Here is a 21,551-nt window from a genome sequence, read left to right on the forward strand (position 1 = left end):
GGCAATGTAATTTGCAAGAAAATTTTGACTAAATGTTTAAAATGGGTCATTTGACCCCTCGTGGTAGGTTTAGTGTTAAATATTATCTATAAGATAAATCGTCCTGCTCTAACCTTTGTAGGGGTATGAGGTGGGCCATCATCATCATCATCATCATCTTTTTTCCAAGGAAGACTAGATAATTAACTTTAATTTGATATGTCGACTATCTAAATCGGATCAGTAGTTCATAAGTTAATAATTTTTGAAAAAAGTCATTTTTGGAAACAAAGGGGAAAAAGTTGATTTTTCAGGCCACCCTAAAATGGAAATGGTCACCTTAATGTAAAAATAGAAATATGCGGGACTAAAGTTTTGCAGTAAAGAACAAAATTACCATTCTTCACGAAAACCTGAGAACCAGTATATCGGTTTGGCATGGAATGGCTGCAATTTGGTAAGCAAACTGAATTTCATTTGCTTTTATTATTGGGCGACAACAGTTAGGCGCGCACCTTTGCCTCGCACTACTCTACTGATATATGTAATATGTTTAATAATTACTTTTCCATTATTACTAATGAACTCCATATCAAATTGTTGAATAAGTTTGTGAATCAAGAACAAGAATGTACTTTGAATAGAAGTATCTCTGATTCGCTTCTTCTGACTCCAACTTCTGCCATTGAAATTGATAATTATATACGCGATATGGAAAATTCAAGGACTGCTGGAATTGATTTGGTACCGTCTACATTTCTGAAACATAATGCTGATATAATTGTTCCAAAAACAACACTTTTCAATATATTGTTCAGCTATTTTTTTTGACACATCCGAGGCATTTGACTGTGTTCCACACGATATTCTGCTACTGAAACTCAACAGATCGGAGTACGAGGGAAGGCACAAAATCTAATACAGTCATATATTTGTAATAGAAAGCAAATTGTTGACATTAACGGTCACAGAAGCCTAGATAGTAGTGTTCAATATGGTGTGCCTCAGGGCTCCATATTAGGACCTCTATTGTTTAATGTTTACATAAATGATATCTTTGATTTGCCACTGCGAGGAACACTACAATTATATGCGGATGTTGCAGTTCTTGCATACAGTACAGTACAGACCAAATGTTTGTCGATGCAATACAATTTGAACTTAATCAATATATGGTTCTCCCATAGCGGATTAACGGTTAATGCCTCTAAGACTAAATTCATTATTCTTTCGAGTGCTAATCGGTTCAGTAACATAAGAAGTGAATTGAAATTAGGAAATGTTCAATCAGAAAGAGTTAATTCTATCACTCATTTGGGCTTAACAATACAGCAGAATCTAAAATGGACATTCTTCCAAAAAAGGAAGTCAAAAGTGACGAACCAGCTAAATGTGTTGAAAGTCACTGTAATACAAAAAAAATCCACGGGGAAGTAACTAAATTCCTTGGAATGCTTAGAAGATGTAGTTTTATGCTTCACTTTAGGCAAAGGAAGTATCTTTACTATGCTTATGTTCATTCCCAGATCACGTATCTAAATATCATTTGGCAGAATACACCTGCTTATGTCAATAACAAAATAGCTAGAACACTCAATAAATTCATGTGAATTATTTTTTGGGAACAATACAATGACCCAGATTTCAAACAAAAGATTTATACACTGCGTTTCACAACTATAGAAACACTCATTTTTTCTAAGTTTCCAGAGATATGTAAGAAGTCGGTAGAATTGAAGTATATAGTGCAGAATACAAAAACTTTCTTTATTTATATGACTGGTCATTTCAACTTTATTGTTATGTTCAGGCGCGAAACATTCAAAAAACTAAAATTCCAGTGTTTCATAACTATAAAACCAGATGGAAAAAACTCTCACTGCTTCACAAAATAAACGTCAATTTAACATGAATTACGATAAGTTTCTAATTCTAAATAGTTCTAAATCAGTTCAAATAACCCATTCGGAGCGGTTACGACCATGTTGTGCCATGTTGTAGTGTGTATTTCGTTCTAAGCAGAGGATACTGTTCGTTTAAGCTCTCCAAATGACTCATACTGATTGTAAGCTGCATCTTCTATTCGTCCGATCACTCCTCATAAGTTCCTGATAGGGTTTTGATTTGGTAAACAAGCTGACCAGTCCAAAATCTGAAGCCCCTATTAATTAAACCATACCATGACCTTCCAGATGTTATGAATTGATGCCAAATTATCAAATTATCAAATTGTTTTTGAGGCAAAACAGCAGTAAAGCTTAATATTGCACTGATTATAGGCAGGGGTTTTTACGCCCCTTTACGCCTGTAATATGGATAAATATATTTCCTCTGTGGCTTTCCCCTTCTGGAAAGACGAAAATTAATAAATAAATAAATAAAAGTCAAAATAATGTTACATTATAAAGTTACTTTGACATGTAGATATAAAAATCTGTAAATAATGTAATATTAATATTAAAAAATTAAAGTTACTCCATTACAGTTCATTAGGACCAGTGTTGAGAAAAATTGGATTCGCGGTTGACCAGAAAGGTTGTCCCGGAAGAGTATAAAAAAAAAATAAAGAAAGCGATATTCTCCAAAAAGTTTTTTTGTCTGGCAAACAATTTGTGACCAAAAGACTAAACTTTCATTACTTCTGGGATCATCAGGGGGAGGACCTATGGAAGATACTACTGACTTTTATGATGTAGTATGATGTAGATTGCCTATTCTTGCAGGACATGGTTAGCTGTCACTACTCAAGTTCTACCAAACAGGGGTACAACGAAAATGTGATTACAGTGGTTCCCAATGAAATGAATCCGGAACTAAAGCCATTCAGATGGGTTCCAAGAAGAAATTGAATTTGGCAGCCAAAGTGGGAACAGGGCTCGTGCAGAAGATGATGAATTGTGTAAGAAGAAAATAAGTAAGAATACACTAATACCTTTTACTCTGAGTTATGAAAAACATAGCGCATTTTTCAACTCTACAAGATTTTCGCGTCCGGAATTTTATGAGTTCAACCTACACTCTGTTCAACTTCTATAAGACCAGGTGATGATCCTGCTGCTTCGGGTCATTGTAAACAAACAATGCCTCAATTTATATTCTAGTGTGTAGGTAGTATTGGTGACACTGCATGATTTTCATATGTGTGTGTGCAAGCGCTGAGCGTAAACGAATGTTTTCGTATTTTCAACTGTTAAGTTTCTATAAGACCAGTCACATTTTCCGTTGTTTTAGTTGTTTAGATCAATTAAATCTGATAAGTGCCGAAGAGAAAAGTCCTCACGGAGAGAGAAGAAAGACAAATCGATGCATTTCACCAAGAAAATGTTGGTATCAGAGAAATTTCTCGTTGGATTGGACGATCCCATCAAGTAGTGCTCAATTATTTGGCGAATCCTCAAGGATACGGTAAGAAGGAGAGAGCTCCACGTAAATCTCTCTGACCTGGATAAGCGGGAAATAGCTAGAACAGGTTCGAATACCTCAAAATCGCATGTGCAAATAAAACAATATTTCAACTACTCAACTGTTCGGGTGACAATTCGTCAAATTTTGGTAAAAAATCCTCACATAAAGAGAGCTTAAAAGGTTAAAACTCCTCATCTTACACCATTTCACATCGGAAGGCGTCTGAGTTTTGCCAAAGCTCATATGAACCGACAGTGGGACAAGGTATTTTATGACAAATAATGTTTCCAAAAGAATACATTTTGCTATATACCATAACGAAATGTTCTTCAATGTATAGGTTATCTTCACTGACGAAAAAAAGTTCAGTTTGAATGGTCCTCATGGTTTCAACGAGTACTGGCGTGATTTACGGATGCGTTACGGTTTACGGAGCAGTATTTCTCAACCAGGAATGGAGGTTTGGAGGTTTGGTCATGATTTGGGCAGGATTCTGTGCAACCGGAAAGCTCAAGATAGCTTTTACATCAATCAAGGATAACACACATGTTCTGGAATCCCTTCTCCTACCGTTTTTGCGTGGATATCGTCAAACAAAATTCACATTTCAGCAAAATAATGTTGCTATTCATACCAGCAAGAAAACTAAGCAATGGATTAAGGACCAAAAACTTAATTTTTTGGACTGCTGGCTCGCTCTCTCACTTGAAAATCTTAGAGGGGGGGGATCCTTGTACGCAGAATCTACACTGAGGAAAAACGGTACACCACGACTGAAGAGCTCAAGTTCGTCATTTCGGGAAAATAGAAAAAAATATTGAGAAATCCGTTCAGCAGAATTTGGTAAATAGTATTCCAACAAGAATTTTCTCGGTTATTAGTCGAAATGGCAAGGTTACCAATTATTAACATTGTAAATAAGCCGATCGTTTTGAATTTTTTTATTGATAATACTTATGAATTTTGAAGTGGTCCTATAGAAACTGGACAGCTGGAATTATCATATTTAAGCAAAATAAATAAACAAACAACTCTTTTGAATGAAATTGACGTTAATTATACTTTATTCTAAGCATTCAACAATGTATGAATGTATCTTGTTGAAATTCTTACTGTTTGTGTTGCAAGAAATAGAATCAGGGTGGTCTCATAGAAGTTGGACAGAGTGTATATGATTCAAAAAAAAAATTAAAGATTCTTTTATTTTGTTACATGTAAATACAGATTATCTTTCTCCCGAGGAATTTGTATACGGAACCAATCGTTTATTGCGTCAAAAAAAAAACGCAAAAAAATGTTTTCATTGGTGTCTCAAGATAACACTTCCACTGAGTTGATAGCCCTTGTAATGGTCTCGCACGATTAACCGCACCCCACAACCGCTCAACGATATAACTGCTTTTAGCGTAAATGTCTCACCTCTAGCCGGAACCGGATCCCGCTGGGGCACGCCAAGCTCCAGCTCGGTGTACTGTTCGTACAGCTTCCCAATGGTGGCGGTACATCTGAGAACGAGTGTTCCACTTCCACTGCTGCCCACCAGCTGGACGCCGCTGAAGTGCGAACTTTGCAGATGAAGCCTCAAAGAAACGGCCGTGGTCATCAGATTGTCCGTCGTGGTTCGTACCGTTTGATCCGAGGAAAAAATCTAAAATAGAAGGAAGAAAAAGGAAAAAAGGAAAATTGTAGCGCAAGCTGAAGGAAAACGACTTGTGTTGGTCTGCATGAATATTTCATTTTTTTTTCTGCGACGGGCAGCGGATAACGGTTCATTGCTTCCAGCTTCTTTTCCAAACAGAGATTGCCATCCGAAGGGAATGAATTAAATACATTTTTCATGTTATGATCTGTCCTTCTGGATCCTGTTGGTGCCTGCCCGGAGCGTTCGCAACGGTTTATTCTCGGAAGGACGGAAATATTACCGCGCTAATGTTTTTTGGCCGACCCCATTTTTTGGGAAAGATAGATTTTGCGAATCGTTTTGCAGACAAATGGAGTGATCTTTATTTTACGCCGCTGCTCCCCTGGATTAAGTTTTTGTTCGGCATAATATGTCACCCGAATGACACACGAAATGTGCAATAGAAAAAGGTCTTTATTATGAAAATGTTCCATTAACTTCCGCGGAATATCACTTTCTGGCAGATGCGACAAGTATTATATACTGTAAATTAATTTTCTGATTTGATTTATTGCCTGGACATCTGAGACTCGGTTAGTTACTCATCGAATACATAATTCATTCAAAATGTAATGAACTTGTGCTCTTGAGTTTTTTCAAGGTAACCTTCCGACCCGTTCGGTTCGAAAACCCAAGCGTATCCGAGAATTAATTTAACGAGCAGAAATTTATTTTACTATAACTTATGAGAAAACTAATTTACAAAAAACTTTCTCCATTTATTATCACCTATTGCGCGTTCCTGCCCTTTTCAAGTCCTTTATACATCTATGTATACAGCCACGAACAAAAGAAATAGAGCAGGTTTTCAGCACATCTGCTCCCGCTCACCTGCCATCGAAGGCAGCATTTATTTGTCGAACTCTCGGGACCATGGAAACTGTAGCTCCTCAAAATTTCAACCTCCCCCATACCACAAACACATACACACAAACACACACACAGTCCATCGCAAGGTGAGGTGAGCTAAATGACTGTTGATAAGTTTGAACATTTCTCACCATTTCTTCACCTGGCGGCTGGAGGCGCATTCATTTTTCATTCCAACCTGGAGCATCTTCCCTGGCAACGGGGTCTTGTGCTAGTCCTACACTCAAGCAGGTTCAGATTTTCGATTCCCCCCGTCCCCACCCGTTAGTTCTCCCGAAAAAGGCATTGATAAATGTTAAAAACTTAAGTTTCGCAATGGTTGAATAAGAAACCCCGTTTCCTTGGCGGTGCGACGAAGAAACGCAAGCATCAGAAGAAAACAATGGGCGGAGTGTGAAGAAGTTTCGTTTTAATGAAGAGAGGCGAAACCATGGAAAGGCTTTGTAACAAAGTTATAAATTGTGCCTCGAGCCGCCTGGTGGTGCCTGCCGCAGGTGGATCTGGGGGAGAGTCCCTTTTCGGTGTTAAATTGATAAGTCAATAAGGTGATAACGCCCGAAGATGAATTTGTATTCAGACCCACAATGATATTAATCATTCCGATTGGCTGGGTTATTTAACATTTTTATTGAGTGTTTATTGTTCTACAGAGTACTGTTTGGCGGGTTGTATTACGTTATTATTTAGTATTTTGGTAAGAGGTTTGTGAGTAAAATAAATACAATAAATACTGCGTTGAAATCCCATGAAAAATATGAGAGTTCAAATGAAGCGAAGCCGAAAGACTTGGACAGAAAAAGCACGATTTTAGACTCCCCCTCTCCCTTCGTGGACAAGCGTGGTCATTTTCATACCCCTCCACGTGAACATTTTCCTTATTTTACTGGCATAATTGAGGAAATAACTGAGTTGCGCATAAAATAAATTTTAATTCCATTCAAGTTGGTTCTGTTTCAAATTTTACTAGCTAGCGATGATATAAAGGCTATCTGGTTTGGCAACACGGGAACGCGCAATATACAGCTGGACAATCTGCATCCGAATATAAACCACACAATTCCAATAACACATATTTACCTTTGATAAATGTTCAACTATTGAAACAGTTGGAAAAATTGGTAGCAATAAAATAGCCACTGCCAGTTAACCTCAAAAACACCTCGCCTTGTAAATTCACATTATTGCGCCTTTGGTTATGCAAAAATTAAAACAATAAATTTAGTGCGACGATACCGATTTACAATATCTCTAGTGCAGCGAAAAAACCATTTTTTTAAATAGAGTTCCAAAGAAAAAACACAGTAGATCATAAATAGTACGTTTAAAGTGAAAAACTTTTCTACTTGTTGCATTTTCAACGAATTTAAACAGAATTTTCTTCTGGCGCTTTAAAATCGTGGTTTTGACAGATACCTTGAGAAGATTTTGGCTAAATAAAATATTGAAATAATATTCCAAGTGCAGCGAAAAGAATATTTTTGTTTGTGGCAATATAGTTGCCAGTACCCGTTAAAGGGTTAAACAGAATTTCGTTACATAAAAATGTCTCCCAAATCAATATCGTACATATTTAGCAGCCCAAAAAAAAATCGGAGTACAATAAGATAACTTTAGCAGTTTTTGTTTAACTAAAGTAATCAAATAATTTACCAAGTGCAGCGAAAAAAATTATTTTTGATGGCAATATAGTTGCAACTACCCGTTAAAGGGTTAAGTCGGCTCGCACACCGTTGCAATAAGCAACTAGCAACTATCAACATGCAATAAACAAAACTACAGGTAAACTTCGATATAACGTACATTTCACTTTCAAAATTGTACGTTGTATCGAATTGTACGTTATATCGAAGCATAATAAAGTACTCACAAACGTAGTCTACAATACATTATTGTGTTGCTGTTTTAGTAAAGTTAATGAATAGCTTCAATCAGAAGACGAAGCCAGCCTTTCTCATGATGTTTTCCTTCGTACTGTTGATTAAAGCTTGATTCATTTAGAAACCGGGATCACAAAACCAGCTGTATTTCGGGATTGATTGAAGGTACAATACTTGTTTTAGCATCACAATACATATAATTCATTGTTCTATCAGAAAAAAAATTTCCTTTACACTCTAGAAATGTGTACGTTATATCGAGGTAAAATGTACGTTATATCGAGTGACGTTATATCGAGGGTACGTTATATCGAAGTTTCCCTGTATCGCCAATGGGTTGTTCCATTTACCACCTTGATCGCCCCGTCACCCAGATCTGGGTGACACTTTTCTGGTTCAATTTGAATAGGATTTGATAGAATAGGCAACTAAATGTAATTATTGGTTATGTAGAATAATCAAAAAATCGAAAACATAAAAATATAGTTTTGACGTAGGGCTACGTCTTTCATTTCTATACTGGGGTGTAAGTTCAAAGTTTCGAAAACGAAAGTGTTACGCTGGAGAACGAGATTTCGATTGTTAATAGCACCTAAACAACTTAACGAAATGTTATGATAAACACTTCATTCGAAAGATAGAATGTCTACGCGTTATATGCTTGTTACATTTTGATCCAAAAACGTTTTTCAATAGCCCTAAAATTGCTTTCAAAACAGGCTATTGAAATCACAACAACCGGTATATAAACGAGTGCCGCTCGGAAATCCACTCAGTAATGATTGTGCAACGATTGAGGTACGATCCCTGGAATGGATTGATGTTTCCCTAACACAGACTTCTAAACGATGGAGCCTGAGGAAATCGCCATTGCAAAATAAATACAAGCTGCGAGTACTTTTGTACTCGCTTGCGTTTCTGGAAATCGGAATGTTTCCCTAACACAGACTTCAAAACCACGGAGCCTGTGGAAATCGGCATAGCAAATTAGATGCAAGCAGCAGGAACTTTTGTACTCGTTTGCGTTTTTGAAAATTGGAATGTTTCCCTAACACAGATTTCAAAAAGATGGAGCCTGGGGAAATCGACATTGCAAAATAGATGCAAACTTCGGGTACTTCTGTACTCGCTTGCATTTTTGCAAACCGGAATATAAATTCCGAAACCAAGAAGTTGGGAAAATTGGCGTTGCAGATACATTCAAGTCGGCAATACTTACATACCCCAATGCATTTTTACACTCCGGAATTCGTTTTGCTAACACGGTCCACAAAAGCGGATACAAATGCAACGCTTTGGCTCGATGATTCAAGACTGCATTGGAAGATATCCCTTCATGTCGCCAGCTCACTGAACTTCTACGTATACTGTTTGATGATCAGGCAAAAAGTTGATAAGTATTTGCTGCGATAACTACTACCATAATTCATGAATAATGCAATACATTGGGATTTGTTTGCAATTGAATTCGTAAATAGTTTCATTCATTCACTACTTTAATCAATAATTTAATCAATACACACAAAAGATAGCTCTAAACAGCGGCGATATCGTACCCAATGAGGATCATCCGAGGTGGGATTACTGCTAATTGAAGAGATGTAATTGATTACTAAGTCAACGTTAGTCCTACGTCAACCTTGCGGTTATATCATAGGTATAACCCATCCATAGTTTTTATACTATACTTTTAAACGGTTTTATTTATGCTTGTATGTTTATTTATTTATTCATTGTCGTCAATCAAAATTGTAGACTAATACATTCTTAATACTACTTAAAACTTCTTACTTAAAATCAAAAAAAAAAAACTAAAGGGAGCTGGCTGGATAATTTATCCGTTTAATTCAAAAGACGATTTTAACAACAAATTTTTTATTTATTTATTTATTTATTTCGTCAAACCAGCGTAGACTAAATATGCTATGTAGAAAATGTTAGGGCTTCTCAGGTGCCTAATCGGTGCGTAAAAATTTAGGTTTCCTAATATTTCTTCTGAGTCCACTCGTTGTGATATGATGTCAATAATAAATAGAATCATGGCAGAGTTCCGACGTTCTTTTAAGCTTTTCATATTGATTAGCATGCAACGTGCTTCATATGGAGGGAGATGGTATGAAGACCAGCATAGTTTACGAAGTGCAAATAATAAAAATTGTTTTTGTACAGATCCAATCCCGTCTTCGTGTGAAGTAATGTAGGGAGACCATACAATACTACAGTATTCAAGAATTGATCTGACGTATGTAATATACAATGTTTTTATTGTGTACGGATCGTGGAAATGGTAACTTAAGCGTTTGATGAAGCTCAACATATTATTTGCTACATGGATTGTATTGTAATGATCAACGAAGGTTAGTTTTGAATCTAAGACCAAAGTCTCTTACTCGTTGACATCTACTGATGGGTTGATTTCCCAGCTTAACACCATTGTTCAGGGTTGTCCCACATCAATAGAAATTTAACCTCCTTCCTGTTGACCGATTGATTTGAAATTTGAAGCACGCCTTTATCTCTGCTGTTGTTATAAAACTGGGTATTCTATGATCTTGAAAATCCAAGATGGCGGCCGCTACAAAATGGGGGTCTACATATTATATCAAAACCCCATCAATATTGGTATCGAATAAAAGGGCTTGACTAGTAGAACACAGTTATTTATGAAAAATGTAAATCCAAAACGACCGCCATCACAAAATGTGACTTTTTTTTTCAATTCATCAATATGGGTATCAAACGAAATGGCTTGACATACTTATTTGTGAAAATCACATTTTAAATGTACTGTTGAAAAATCAAAATCTTTATGTCGTCTATAGTAAGTTCTTCTAACATATCGTCAAGGTCTTCACTTGCATATAGTTCCTCAATATCCTAATCGGAACTCGATGAGATAATACTCGAAACTTTTCTTCTAACGCTTCGCACTATTTCGTCATTACTATTTTCCTCGCTTTCAGATTTACTATTACGTCGTCCGGTGAACATTTTAAGGATGAAAAAAACACATGTGTACCTGAAAAAATATACATAATAAACATATTGTTTTTTGGAAAAAAAACAGGGGCTTCTACGCGTTGCGCAATTATTATTCTCATTCTCCGAAAAAAAACTTGCAACTTGCTTCTTCTTTTAGCTATTTAACTACCAAGTGCAAAGAAAGATGAAAACGAATTACGTGAAAAATCGAAGTTGCCAAATGTGATATAGTTCATGACGATTATTTTCCCACAAATGTGACATATGTTCGCAGTTTGATATATTCACAGAATCTTCGCAATTGATTGAACAGAATGTTTTACATTATCCAATAAAATTGTAGTTATTCATCGCCATCGAATATAGTATATAAAGCAAGTACGTTTGGTTGAATTTAATTTTTTATTATAATTTCCAACACTGTATAATTGACTGACAACTTATTTTTATATGTTTCCTAATCAGCAGTCGGTTACTTTCGGATTCAACAGAAAAGTAGTCCTGAATCGAACCCGAATTCATTATTATCGTTGCCCGCTTATTTCTCGAGAAACTCGACCAAATCGCTCTGGGCGACGAAGGTGTTCATTTTTGTTGATTTCACACACCGACGCAATACGATATCGCTATCGCCTTTGTAGAGCAACACATATCGCTAGCAACACAACGTGTTGGTTGAAAAGCAACTTATAGTCCATAAATTGGCAAGTTTCGTTCGTTAAGCAGATTGTTTGCATAATGTGAGGCATTTTTATTGCTTTGATATGCGAAGCATAACAAAATATGTTGCCTGTTGCATATTGCGTATTGCAGCTTGCTAGTTGCTTATTGCAACATTCTGTGAGCTGCCTAAGTCGTCAGCGCAATACGAAACTTTTTCCGCAATAGTTCGGGGAAGTTCCAGAGGGACTAACAGCCTATCGAACATATTTTCAATATTTTTTTTGAGTGTCTAGATGGCTCCCAAAATGCTCGCGGGAAAAAAAATAGAAAACACACGACTCATTGATTTTTTACTAACCTTGCCCGAAAAGTTATTTGTATTGCTCTTTGGTTTCTCCCAAGATCCATTTACAGTCTATTCCAAAATTGAGTATACACATGCTACTTGAGTATACTCTCCATTCATTTGGTACAAAATATTTTGAGTACATTTCTTCTTTTAATGCATATTAACTCTTTGGGGTCGCGTGTCTGCTCTCAGCAACCATACCTTTTTTACCGTTCTGGTCGTTTGTCTGCTCTCAGCCACCACAGCAAGGAACTATGCTAATCTTATACTTTACGCAACAATTTATCAGTTCACACTTTTTATAAACGAATTTTAATGTCTAGTGAACTTGTTCAAGAATTGAAACGATGCTCCTATGAATAATAAATAACGGTACTCAGTATAAATAAAAGTTGTTACCCATGCTTGAGGAAAGACTCAATGCAAAATTTCATGCATTGTGGCAATGTGTAGATCTAAAGAGCATTGTTCTGTATGTTCAAACTGAAAAATTAAAGGCGGAAGACACCAAATTATTTTTTTTGTGATATATGCGAAAACCAAGGATGTATTTTAGGCATTGTTTCGAAAGATATCACACGAAGAAAATTTTTTACACATATTTTGTATATGAAAGTAACACATTGAAATACATGTTTAGTGAATTCTTACCTAAAGTTTACAAAAAAGTTAATCATGTTCATCTTTCATAATCTCACAAGTTATTAATACACTGCATATAATTAAACAAAGTTATACATCACTGCTTTTTCAAGTAAAAATAATTACGACCAGTACGATACCCATGTTCAAATTTAATACGACCGCAAAGGGTTAATAACACCCACATTTAACTAACTATGCGCGCAAGAAAATTTCGCGAAAAGTTTTTTTTGCTAATTATTTATTCCAAAAAATTGAAGCAGCTGCTGTCGGAAGAACCCACTCTACAGTAAAGAAAATCATAAGCAAGTCGAAATACGAAGGAGCTTTGGAAAATCTCCCAGGTAGAGGACGCGAACAAGTTCACCTATCTTCTGATGATGAGCGAGTAATTGTGCGAACATTGCGAAAGAACCCTAAAACAAACATTCCTAATTTGACTACCAAAGTAGTTAGCATCATTGGAAGACCTGTTAGTGCAGACACTGTTCGAAAAGCGGTATACAGGAACAATCTGAGAGGACGTGTTGGTCGTGAAAAGTATATCTTCTCAAAGGTCAATATGAAAAAAACGACTACAGTTTGCTAAGGAGTTCTGGAACAAGGTCTTTTATAAAAATGAACGGAAACCAATCTCTATAAATCGGATGGAAGACAGATGGTGTGGAGGAAACCAGGATCGGTGCTTCAGGTTAAGCATTTGGTTCCCGCAGTAAAACATGGTGGCCGAGTGGTTAGCGTCTCATATTATCATGCCGGGTGTTTGGGGTCGATTCTAGTTCTAGTCGGGGGATTTTTCGTCAAAGAAATTTCCTTCGACTTGTACTGTGGTCACGCGTATTCAAGAGCTTGCCCCTCGGAATTCATTCAAGGTGTGTTATTTGGCTTAAGAAATCTCGACTTGGTAATAACAAATGACGCTAGTGAATGCATACGTTAAGACGGTAAAAATTCCAAAGGGAACGTTAACGCCATTCAAGAAGAAGAAGAAGAAGAAAAACATGGCGGCGGTAGTCAGATGATGTTTGGTACGTTGGCGGCTTCTGGAACTGGAACCATGGAGTTGATCGATTCGGCGATGGACAAGATGGTTTAATTGATCTACCTGAAACGTAACCTGCACTCTCCCGTTCAGAAATTGGGTCTCACTCGTGATTATTTATTACCTTCAACACAATAATGACCCGAAGCAAATTGACCTCATCGTGGAGGAATACCTGCTCTATAATGTCCCAATCAACTCAAAATACCTCCGCAATCACCGGATTTGAACACTATTGAGTATCTCTGGTGGGAAATCAAGAACCATCTGAAGAATAAAAATCCAGGAAACAAAGCGGAGCTCAAAACGGTGATTACGGAGATCTGGGAGGCACTTCCGTCTACAGTGACCAAAAATTAAGCGCAGAGGCGAGAGAAGTGCTGGGCGCCAAAGAGGGCCATAATAAATACTAGGGGATTGATTTTTGCTATCTGTTAACATTTCTGAACTTGGGGGTTTCCGTAGCCCCATTGGTTGTGCGTTCGCGTGCTTGCTAATAATAGCCCAACAATGATCAATATCAACTGTATCCTCTGTCCGGTCTGCTGAACAATGGGTGAACAGGAAAAATACTCTTACACCTAAATGGCTACTAACTACTGTGTAATTTGCGATTTATAGAAATCTAAACATGTAACAAATACACGCTTGAAACCCGGCTCTGTTACAGCTAAAATGCTAATGAACCCAAATAATTAAACAAAAAGGGATAAAAAACATTTCTGAACAGATTTCAATTTTCTTTTTAAGAAAAGCTTTAACTGCCAGCTTTATTTCCATTTTGCCATGTCTTAATTGGAGATTTTTTGTTTGTACAGGGTTTTCCATTTCGGGCTTCCGAAAGTATACAGCCCTGCGCTGACAACCGTTTACATAGCTGTCAACCAAAGCGTCATATCGTTAGTTGAATGTCTGCCATTTTACAATATGGATCGTGTTAGCATCGCACAACGTGTTAATTTTGTTAAATTATACTATAAAAAATTATGAAAAATCGGCAAATGTTTTTCGAGCATTACGGACGGATTATGGTCGTCATGGACGGCCTACAGAGCACACAATCGCTAATGTAGTGCGTAAATTCGAACAAACTGGATCCGTAGCGGATATTGTGAAACCTGTGCATCATCGTAATGTGAGTTCGGCCGAAAATATTGCTGCTGTTGCTGCCAGTGTGGAGGATGACCCGAATGTTTCGATTCCACGGCGTGCTCAGCAATTGGGCTTGTCAAACACATCATTGTGGCGAATTTTGCATTTAGACTTGCACCTACATCCATATAAAGTCCAACTGGTACAAAAATTAGAGCGTGGTGACCATGGAATGCGTCGGGCATACGTCGATTGGGTGAACGAACAACAGCAGCAAAATGCTGAATTTTCGCATCAAATTTTCTTCAGCGATGAGGCACATTTCGAGCTCGGTGGCTATGTGAACACCCAAAATTTCCGTATATGGGGCTCAGAAAATCCACACGTGATTGTTGAGAGGCCATTGTATCCGCCAAAAGTCACTGTTTGGTGCGCATTATGGTCTGATGGAGTCATCGGGCCGTATTTCTTTGAAAATGAGGACGGCGAGACGGGAACTGTGAATGGTAAGCGCTATGGCCGCATGTTAACCGATTTTTTTTGCCACAAATTGAAGATATGGATACGGATGACATGTGGTTTCAACAGGACGGCGCCACGTGCCACACAACACGACCGACATTTGAATGATGTTGTATTTCACACATAATGGCATAAACCAAACTTTAATTTGAAATAAAAGTTTCATCGAAATTCGAATTCTAAGTGTGTTTTGTTTCAATTTACTTTCGGAATTTAAAGTTGGAAAACCCTGTATTTTCAACATGAAGTAGAAATGCGACCATATCAGAAACGAGTCAAGAAGGAATTGTAGAGTGCTTGGAGAGGCTTAACTTTGTTGATAGAAGCGATCCAGTTTATAATGCACTAGCTGACCCAGCAAACTTCGTCCCGCCCATAATTTGTTTTTGTTATCAATACCTTCAAACATTCACGTTTTCTTACTAAGCGCAGGTTCATGAGTCCAATCGCAGAACTGTTCATTGATTGATCTTCTAATCGACCCCGTTGAATTTACCGTTTACTAAGAAATTCCTAGTACTTCAACCAAAACTCATCATTATAATATAAGATTATTTTCAGACACAATTCTCGTTCAAGATTTTTCAACCACTTGCAAATAACATGTGTCTCCGTTACATGGAATAAATGTTTGATACAGAAAATATGATAGAATAAAGACAGACCCCTCCCCTCTTCTACCCTTAGAGAGGGGGATGAGTGTCCATTCACCATAGAAGCGTTTCGTGCCTCCTAAAATCTTCACATGCTAAATTTGGCTCCAGTTGCTTGATTAGTTTTCGAGTTATGCAGAAATTTGTTTTTTATTTGTATGACAGCCCACCCTAAGAGAGGGGGAGGAGTATCTAACCACCGTAAAAACATTTATTGCGCCCCAAAAACCTTCACATGCCAAATTTGGTTTCGTTTGCTTGATTAATTCTCGAGTAATGCAGAAATTTGTGTTTCATTTTTATGGCAGCCTCCCTTTGAGAGGGGGGAGGGGTCTCAAACTATCATGAAAACCTTCCCCGGCCCCAAAAACCCCTTCATACCAATTTTCATGTCGATCGGTTCAGTAGTTTCCGAGTCCATAAGAATCAGACAGACAGACAGACAGAAATCAATTTGTATATATATATATATATATATATATATATATATATATATATATATATATATATATATATATATATATATATATATATATATATATATATATATATATATATATATATATATATATATATATATATATATATATATATATATATATATATATATATAGATTTTTGGAAAAAAATTATAAAAAAACCCATGAAATTTTTTTTCTTTGCCTCTTTTACCTTACAACTGCATTCTACGCAAAATATTCTTATCTTTCAAATGAGCAGCATAATTATTCTCAGTAGTGTACTTTCTAAATGAGAGTCAGTTCAAAACATAAAATTAGGCTCAAGAAAAGTTCAACATCTCTGTCCTTGTTGAGAATTGACCATATGCGTAGAAGGATTTTTCCATCAAATATGATCCCCTATCACTTCCAGAAATATTCCGAATCAGGTACCTAATTCCATGTATATTTTTTATCAGAATACGGGCCATACAAATGTCATACAAATGAAACACAAATGTCTGCAAAACTCGAGAACTAATCAAGCAAATGGAGTGTTTTTTTGGGTACGAGAAATATTTTTATGATGATTTGACACCGCTCCCTCATCTGGAATGGGGAGGCGGGTCCCATCAAAATATTACACATATTTCAACCAAACATTACAATTGAAAATTTTCGGAAAATTCTGAAGGAAAATTAGTAAATTTGGAGAATCCCATAAGTTCTACACTTACATCGTGACAAGCGTTGTTAGTTATTTTGATGTTTGCGTAAAGAAATTAGTCTTTGTTCGAAAGTGGAAACGGACTTCAGGTGTAATACGCACTCCTATTTCTTATAACTATATCAATAAAAACGGATCGCCAAATGTGTTGGTAAGAGCAACACTCGAGGCAGGAATCGTCCGATGATTATATTATTTTATTGTATTTTCTGTATCAAACAGGTATTCCATGTAACGAAGAAACATGTCATTTGCAAGTGATTGGAAAATCTCGAATGAGAATTATGTTTGAAAATAATCTGACGAGATTTGGTAGAAGAACTAGAAAATTTATAGTAAAAGGAAATTGTAAAGGAAGATTGGAAGATCAATCAATGAACAGTTCTGCGATTGGACCCATGATCGTTCATTTAGTAAGCAGACGTGAGTGTTTGAAACTATTGATAACAAAAAATCCATTCTGGACTGGAAGTAGTTTGCCGGGTCAGCTAATAGAATGTAAATGAGTTAAGTTACAGGGAAAATATACTATACGACGAGTTCAGACGCACGGGAGAGTTGTCGAATAAGGTCTCTTTTGCAGCGCTCCACATAACGAATAACACGCTTTTATATAGCTCTGTCCAGAATACTAGGACATAACAATTTGGCGACAACGATTAAAAAACTGTATCGTAAGGTGCTGGAAGCGAAGACCGCGGAATTCGCTCATCTTTCTTCCAGCTCAGACCACTTTTCCGGAATGACGTAACGAATAAAGCAACAAGAATGAAAAACACAAGCGCGTAAACAGCAGCGAAAGAAAAGTCATATTGTTAAAAGTTTGTCGACATAAAATCAACTTTTTTACGACACTTTACTTCCTACTACCGGTTTACGTGCTGTTTGCTGCGAACACGCCATTTTGGAAGGGTAACTTTCGATTGCTTTAGCGGATATTTCGAGGACTAAGTTCTGAGCCGAGGTTGCTCTGAATTAGGAAAAACACTTAATGTTATTGAGACCGGAAGGTGATGGAATCGTTCGTGAACTTTTGCGACACTTAACGAGGGATAAGTAAATAATCAGAAGTGAAGTGTTATTAATAAGTGATATTGTTTTTTTAACCGTTGGCAATTGTCTGAAATATGAGATCCTCTGAAACCACTCCTGTGCCCCATTGGAGAGTAGAAAGGATGACATACGTCACATATAGTCACATGCTCTTCATTGTGTAACTTTTCACCGCAAGACAGAGCACAAAGCCTTTGAGATGTGAAGTCCCGAAAATCGTACAAGAATTACGAGCTAGGCGGCTTCCCGATAAATTAGTAACGATACAAAGTTTTACCCCATTTCGAATTCCGAGGAGATATTGTCTTCATGAGGCAGGTTGTTGCTTTCCCCCGAAGGGTATGTCACACGCCAATAGCGTATAAAAAGCTTACATTGTTTTGGCTTGAAGTTTGTGAGTAAGTTCCGCTTCGCTAACCGAGAAGGATCGGGGAAGCTGTGTTTTGAGATTGTCAAGCGACGTTTGAACGTGTATTTATGTGTGAATAATGGGATCTGGTTCTGTTATTCAACACTTATAATCCTAGATACGTTTACTTTGTTTCAGTGACGGCTCCAGACATACAATAATGGTTGACTCTTGCAAAGAGGTTTTCATTGACTGTGACATGTTGAACGGGTGGAATTTACCATTTGATGAGGTTTAGGTTTCGAAGCATGTATTAATAAATAATTTTTTTCAAGATGCAAAGCACATTTAAGACTTTTTGCGCACAAAGCAAGAATATGACAATACAATAGGGGAAGGTGTCCTGAGGTACGGAGGTACGTTGGTCCTTTGGTCCTTAGGGAGGCGGAGGAACCTTAACTGAGCCCCCTTCTCTTAGGATGAATAGAAAACTAGGTAATAAGAACAGAACTCGCTCCCTCCGTAGCTAATCGGTAGTAGTGTTGTGCGCTTCGTATTTATTTCGACCTGATATCTTGGACAATCATCAGTTTGGATGACTGTTCACATATTCTAGGGAAAGAGAACAGATATTTTGTTTTAATTTCAGCGATTAATTCGCATAGAAATTACATTGTTGAACAACAATAAGTTGAGCTACAATATACTTCGAAAAACAAGTGATTGTGGCGATGTGAACGCATGAAATGGGGATATCCCTTAGAGTGACCATTTGCCCTAATTTCTCTTACCGTATAAATCTATACTTAAGTCATAAAAAAATTTATATTCTAAGTGTTTCCCGACCATTACAATTTAGGGGGTTGCTTCTGGACCATTCGTTCGCCACACGCAAAAGCCCTCTCCTTGTGCATTTTCGCATCCTAATCCAGTGCTGCAATCCATCAATGTCACAAAAACCCATCCATAGCCACTCAATTCCTCTCACGGCACGTGTGATCCGAATTCTTAGCTGTGATCCGAATTCTTAGCTGTGATACACACTCATTTGTTTCTGACATCTGACTTAATGATGGTCTGTTCCAATGCCTTTCACTACCGATCGCTCTGTTTACAACTTTGCTTAATGAGAGTGATGGTTGTGGCAGAGAAGAGAAGTGGAACATGAGAGAAAAAAGTGGCTACGATTTGTGGCAAGAAAATGTAAACAGTGAAAAAATTGACAGATGGTTTACGCTCTAAAAATTTAACATAATGTTAAGATGTCTCTAAAACGTCATATATAAGGTGGGAGGTTCGTATATAATGTTATTAATGTTAGCATCATCATGATAAACACGGCGAATGGGATAGAATTACGAACTGAAAATTGAATAAAATATATATATAACTCAAAAAAGAAAAAAAAGGACACATCTCATTTTGAGTAAAAAATGAAATTGTGTAAAAAATCCTCAGTTTTCAAAAAAAAAAAAAATACAGAAAATTATAGCGCCGTTCGTCCCGAGACCATATAAACTATGAAAAATGGATACAATTAATAATTACGAAAACAAAATTCAAATTTCAAGTTTGATGTTTTCCCAAAAAAGACTTTATTTTGATGTGTCGATCATCTGAATCGGCTTAGTGGTTCAGAAGTTATGAGTTTTTGATAAAAGTTTTGGGAAAAGTGCAAAAAAATCAAATCACCCAAAAAAAATACAGGTTCAATGTTTTACCATATCGAAAACACGCTACCAATTTTCACGAAAATCTGGAAACCACTGTATCAGATTGGTATGGAATGGCTGAAATAATAATGCAATAGTTCACAAATTTCAAAGTAAGCGTTTTTCTTGTTGTTTTTCATGTCTTTTAGTGCGGCCATAATAATAATTAGGATTACTGCAATTGGATTGATGCTAGAAAATAAAAGTATCATCAACTTCCTTAAATAGTAGATGTGATGTAATTCACTTTATATTTGTATATATTTTTCTATATATTTTTAAACGAACACGTTTGTTAAACAAACTGCAAAACTAAAAACATTTATACTGTGCCTTCATTTTTTGAGTGTTACATTCAAAGACTAGCAAAGACCAACTAGCGAATTAAAAAATACTCGGAAGCAAGGTCCAATGGAGCATATTGATTCTATGATTTTCTGAACTCATTTGGAGAACCTATAACATCTGATGTTTATATCAATTCAAAACCAGCAAAGAACGTGGGCTCAATGAATTATTTTGGGTAAGATTTCTTGCTATGTACATAACACCAGTTGTGGTTGAAACGGTAGTTCAAAAAGCATTGCAAAACTGGAAGAATCCAGTTTAAACTGGAACATTGGCAACGCTGCACAAAACCATTTCGAGTCTAGGCCAATTCTCACATTCCAGCAACAGGGCACTCACTAAGGAGCTCAGTTTTTTTTACTGTCAACCTGAAGCTCAACGTGTGTTACTGTTGTGATGATATTCTTCTCACGCTATTGAACTGGCTTTGGGATGGTCACCAAAGACAATCGAGGTACAAAATTTGTTGATTATCTTTGCCTGAGTACCATCATTTGATTCTCATGACAAATCGCAGCTCTGTCCTAATCATAAAATGATAAATCATATCTAATTCATAATCATGTCAGTATTGCGAACTGCAACAGATTGTAGATCTGCAAATAACGTCTCTGGAGGCGCCTTCAGTGGCATCGCAAATACACCGGAAGGAAAAACAAACAAGCGAAATACGGTGCCAGAAATAGTTTTACGGTGTCAACTACAAATACAATATGAACCTCCCCTCGTACAGCAAGGACTTTTCTTTTATCTGTCACCTGCCAAAAGTAGAAACCTCAAATTTCGCAAAAGTTAAATTGTACCAGATTTATGTGACACGTAATCCTGCCGACCAGGAACTTTCTTAGGCCGAAAAAGGCGTTAAAGTATACAAACAACATGCAACAACAAAACTAGATACTACGGAGTCGGAAGGCAAAAGCCATTTTCATTCATCTCTGTTTTATTTCTCTTTCACGTGGGTTGAGTGGACAAAGGGGATACCAAAAGGGAACCAAACTTATAAACGAGAAATAGTTATTCGTTTACAGAATAAAAACATAGTTGTTGGACCCCTCGGTTGACGATTGGGGGTGTTGCTCAAACAGCATCGGAAGAACCGACAAGAAGAAGCGATGTAAAGTGCGACAAGCGACCGGCTGTTTGCCAAATAATTTGATGAACA

General features: G+C 36.9%; 1 protein-coding gene across 2 annotated transcripts in view; it reads right to left on the reverse strand.

Annotated features, from left to right (window-relative positions):
* The window catches only part of LOC129763284 (uncharacterized), a 356,409-nt gene that overhangs the window by 14,404 nt on the left and 320,454 nt on the right, over positions 1-21,551 (reverse strand). For both annotated transcript variants that reach the window (XM_055762194.1, XM_055762185.1), the window contains one exon: positions 4,804-5,032. In XM_055762194.1, coding sequence (XP_055618169.1) covers positions 4,804-5,032 — 229 coding nt within the window. The remainder of the gene's footprint in view (positions 1-4,803; positions 5,033-21,551) is intronic.

The sequence above is a fragment of the Toxorhynchites rutilus genome, chromosome 1 (genome assembly GCF_029784135.1).
Source record: "Toxorhynchites rutilus septentrionalis strain SRP chromosome 1, ASM2978413v1, whole genome shotgun sequence".
In the NCBI taxonomy this organism is placed as follows: domain Eukaryota; kingdom Metazoa; phylum Arthropoda; class Insecta; order Diptera; family Culicidae; genus Toxorhynchites; species Toxorhynchites rutilus.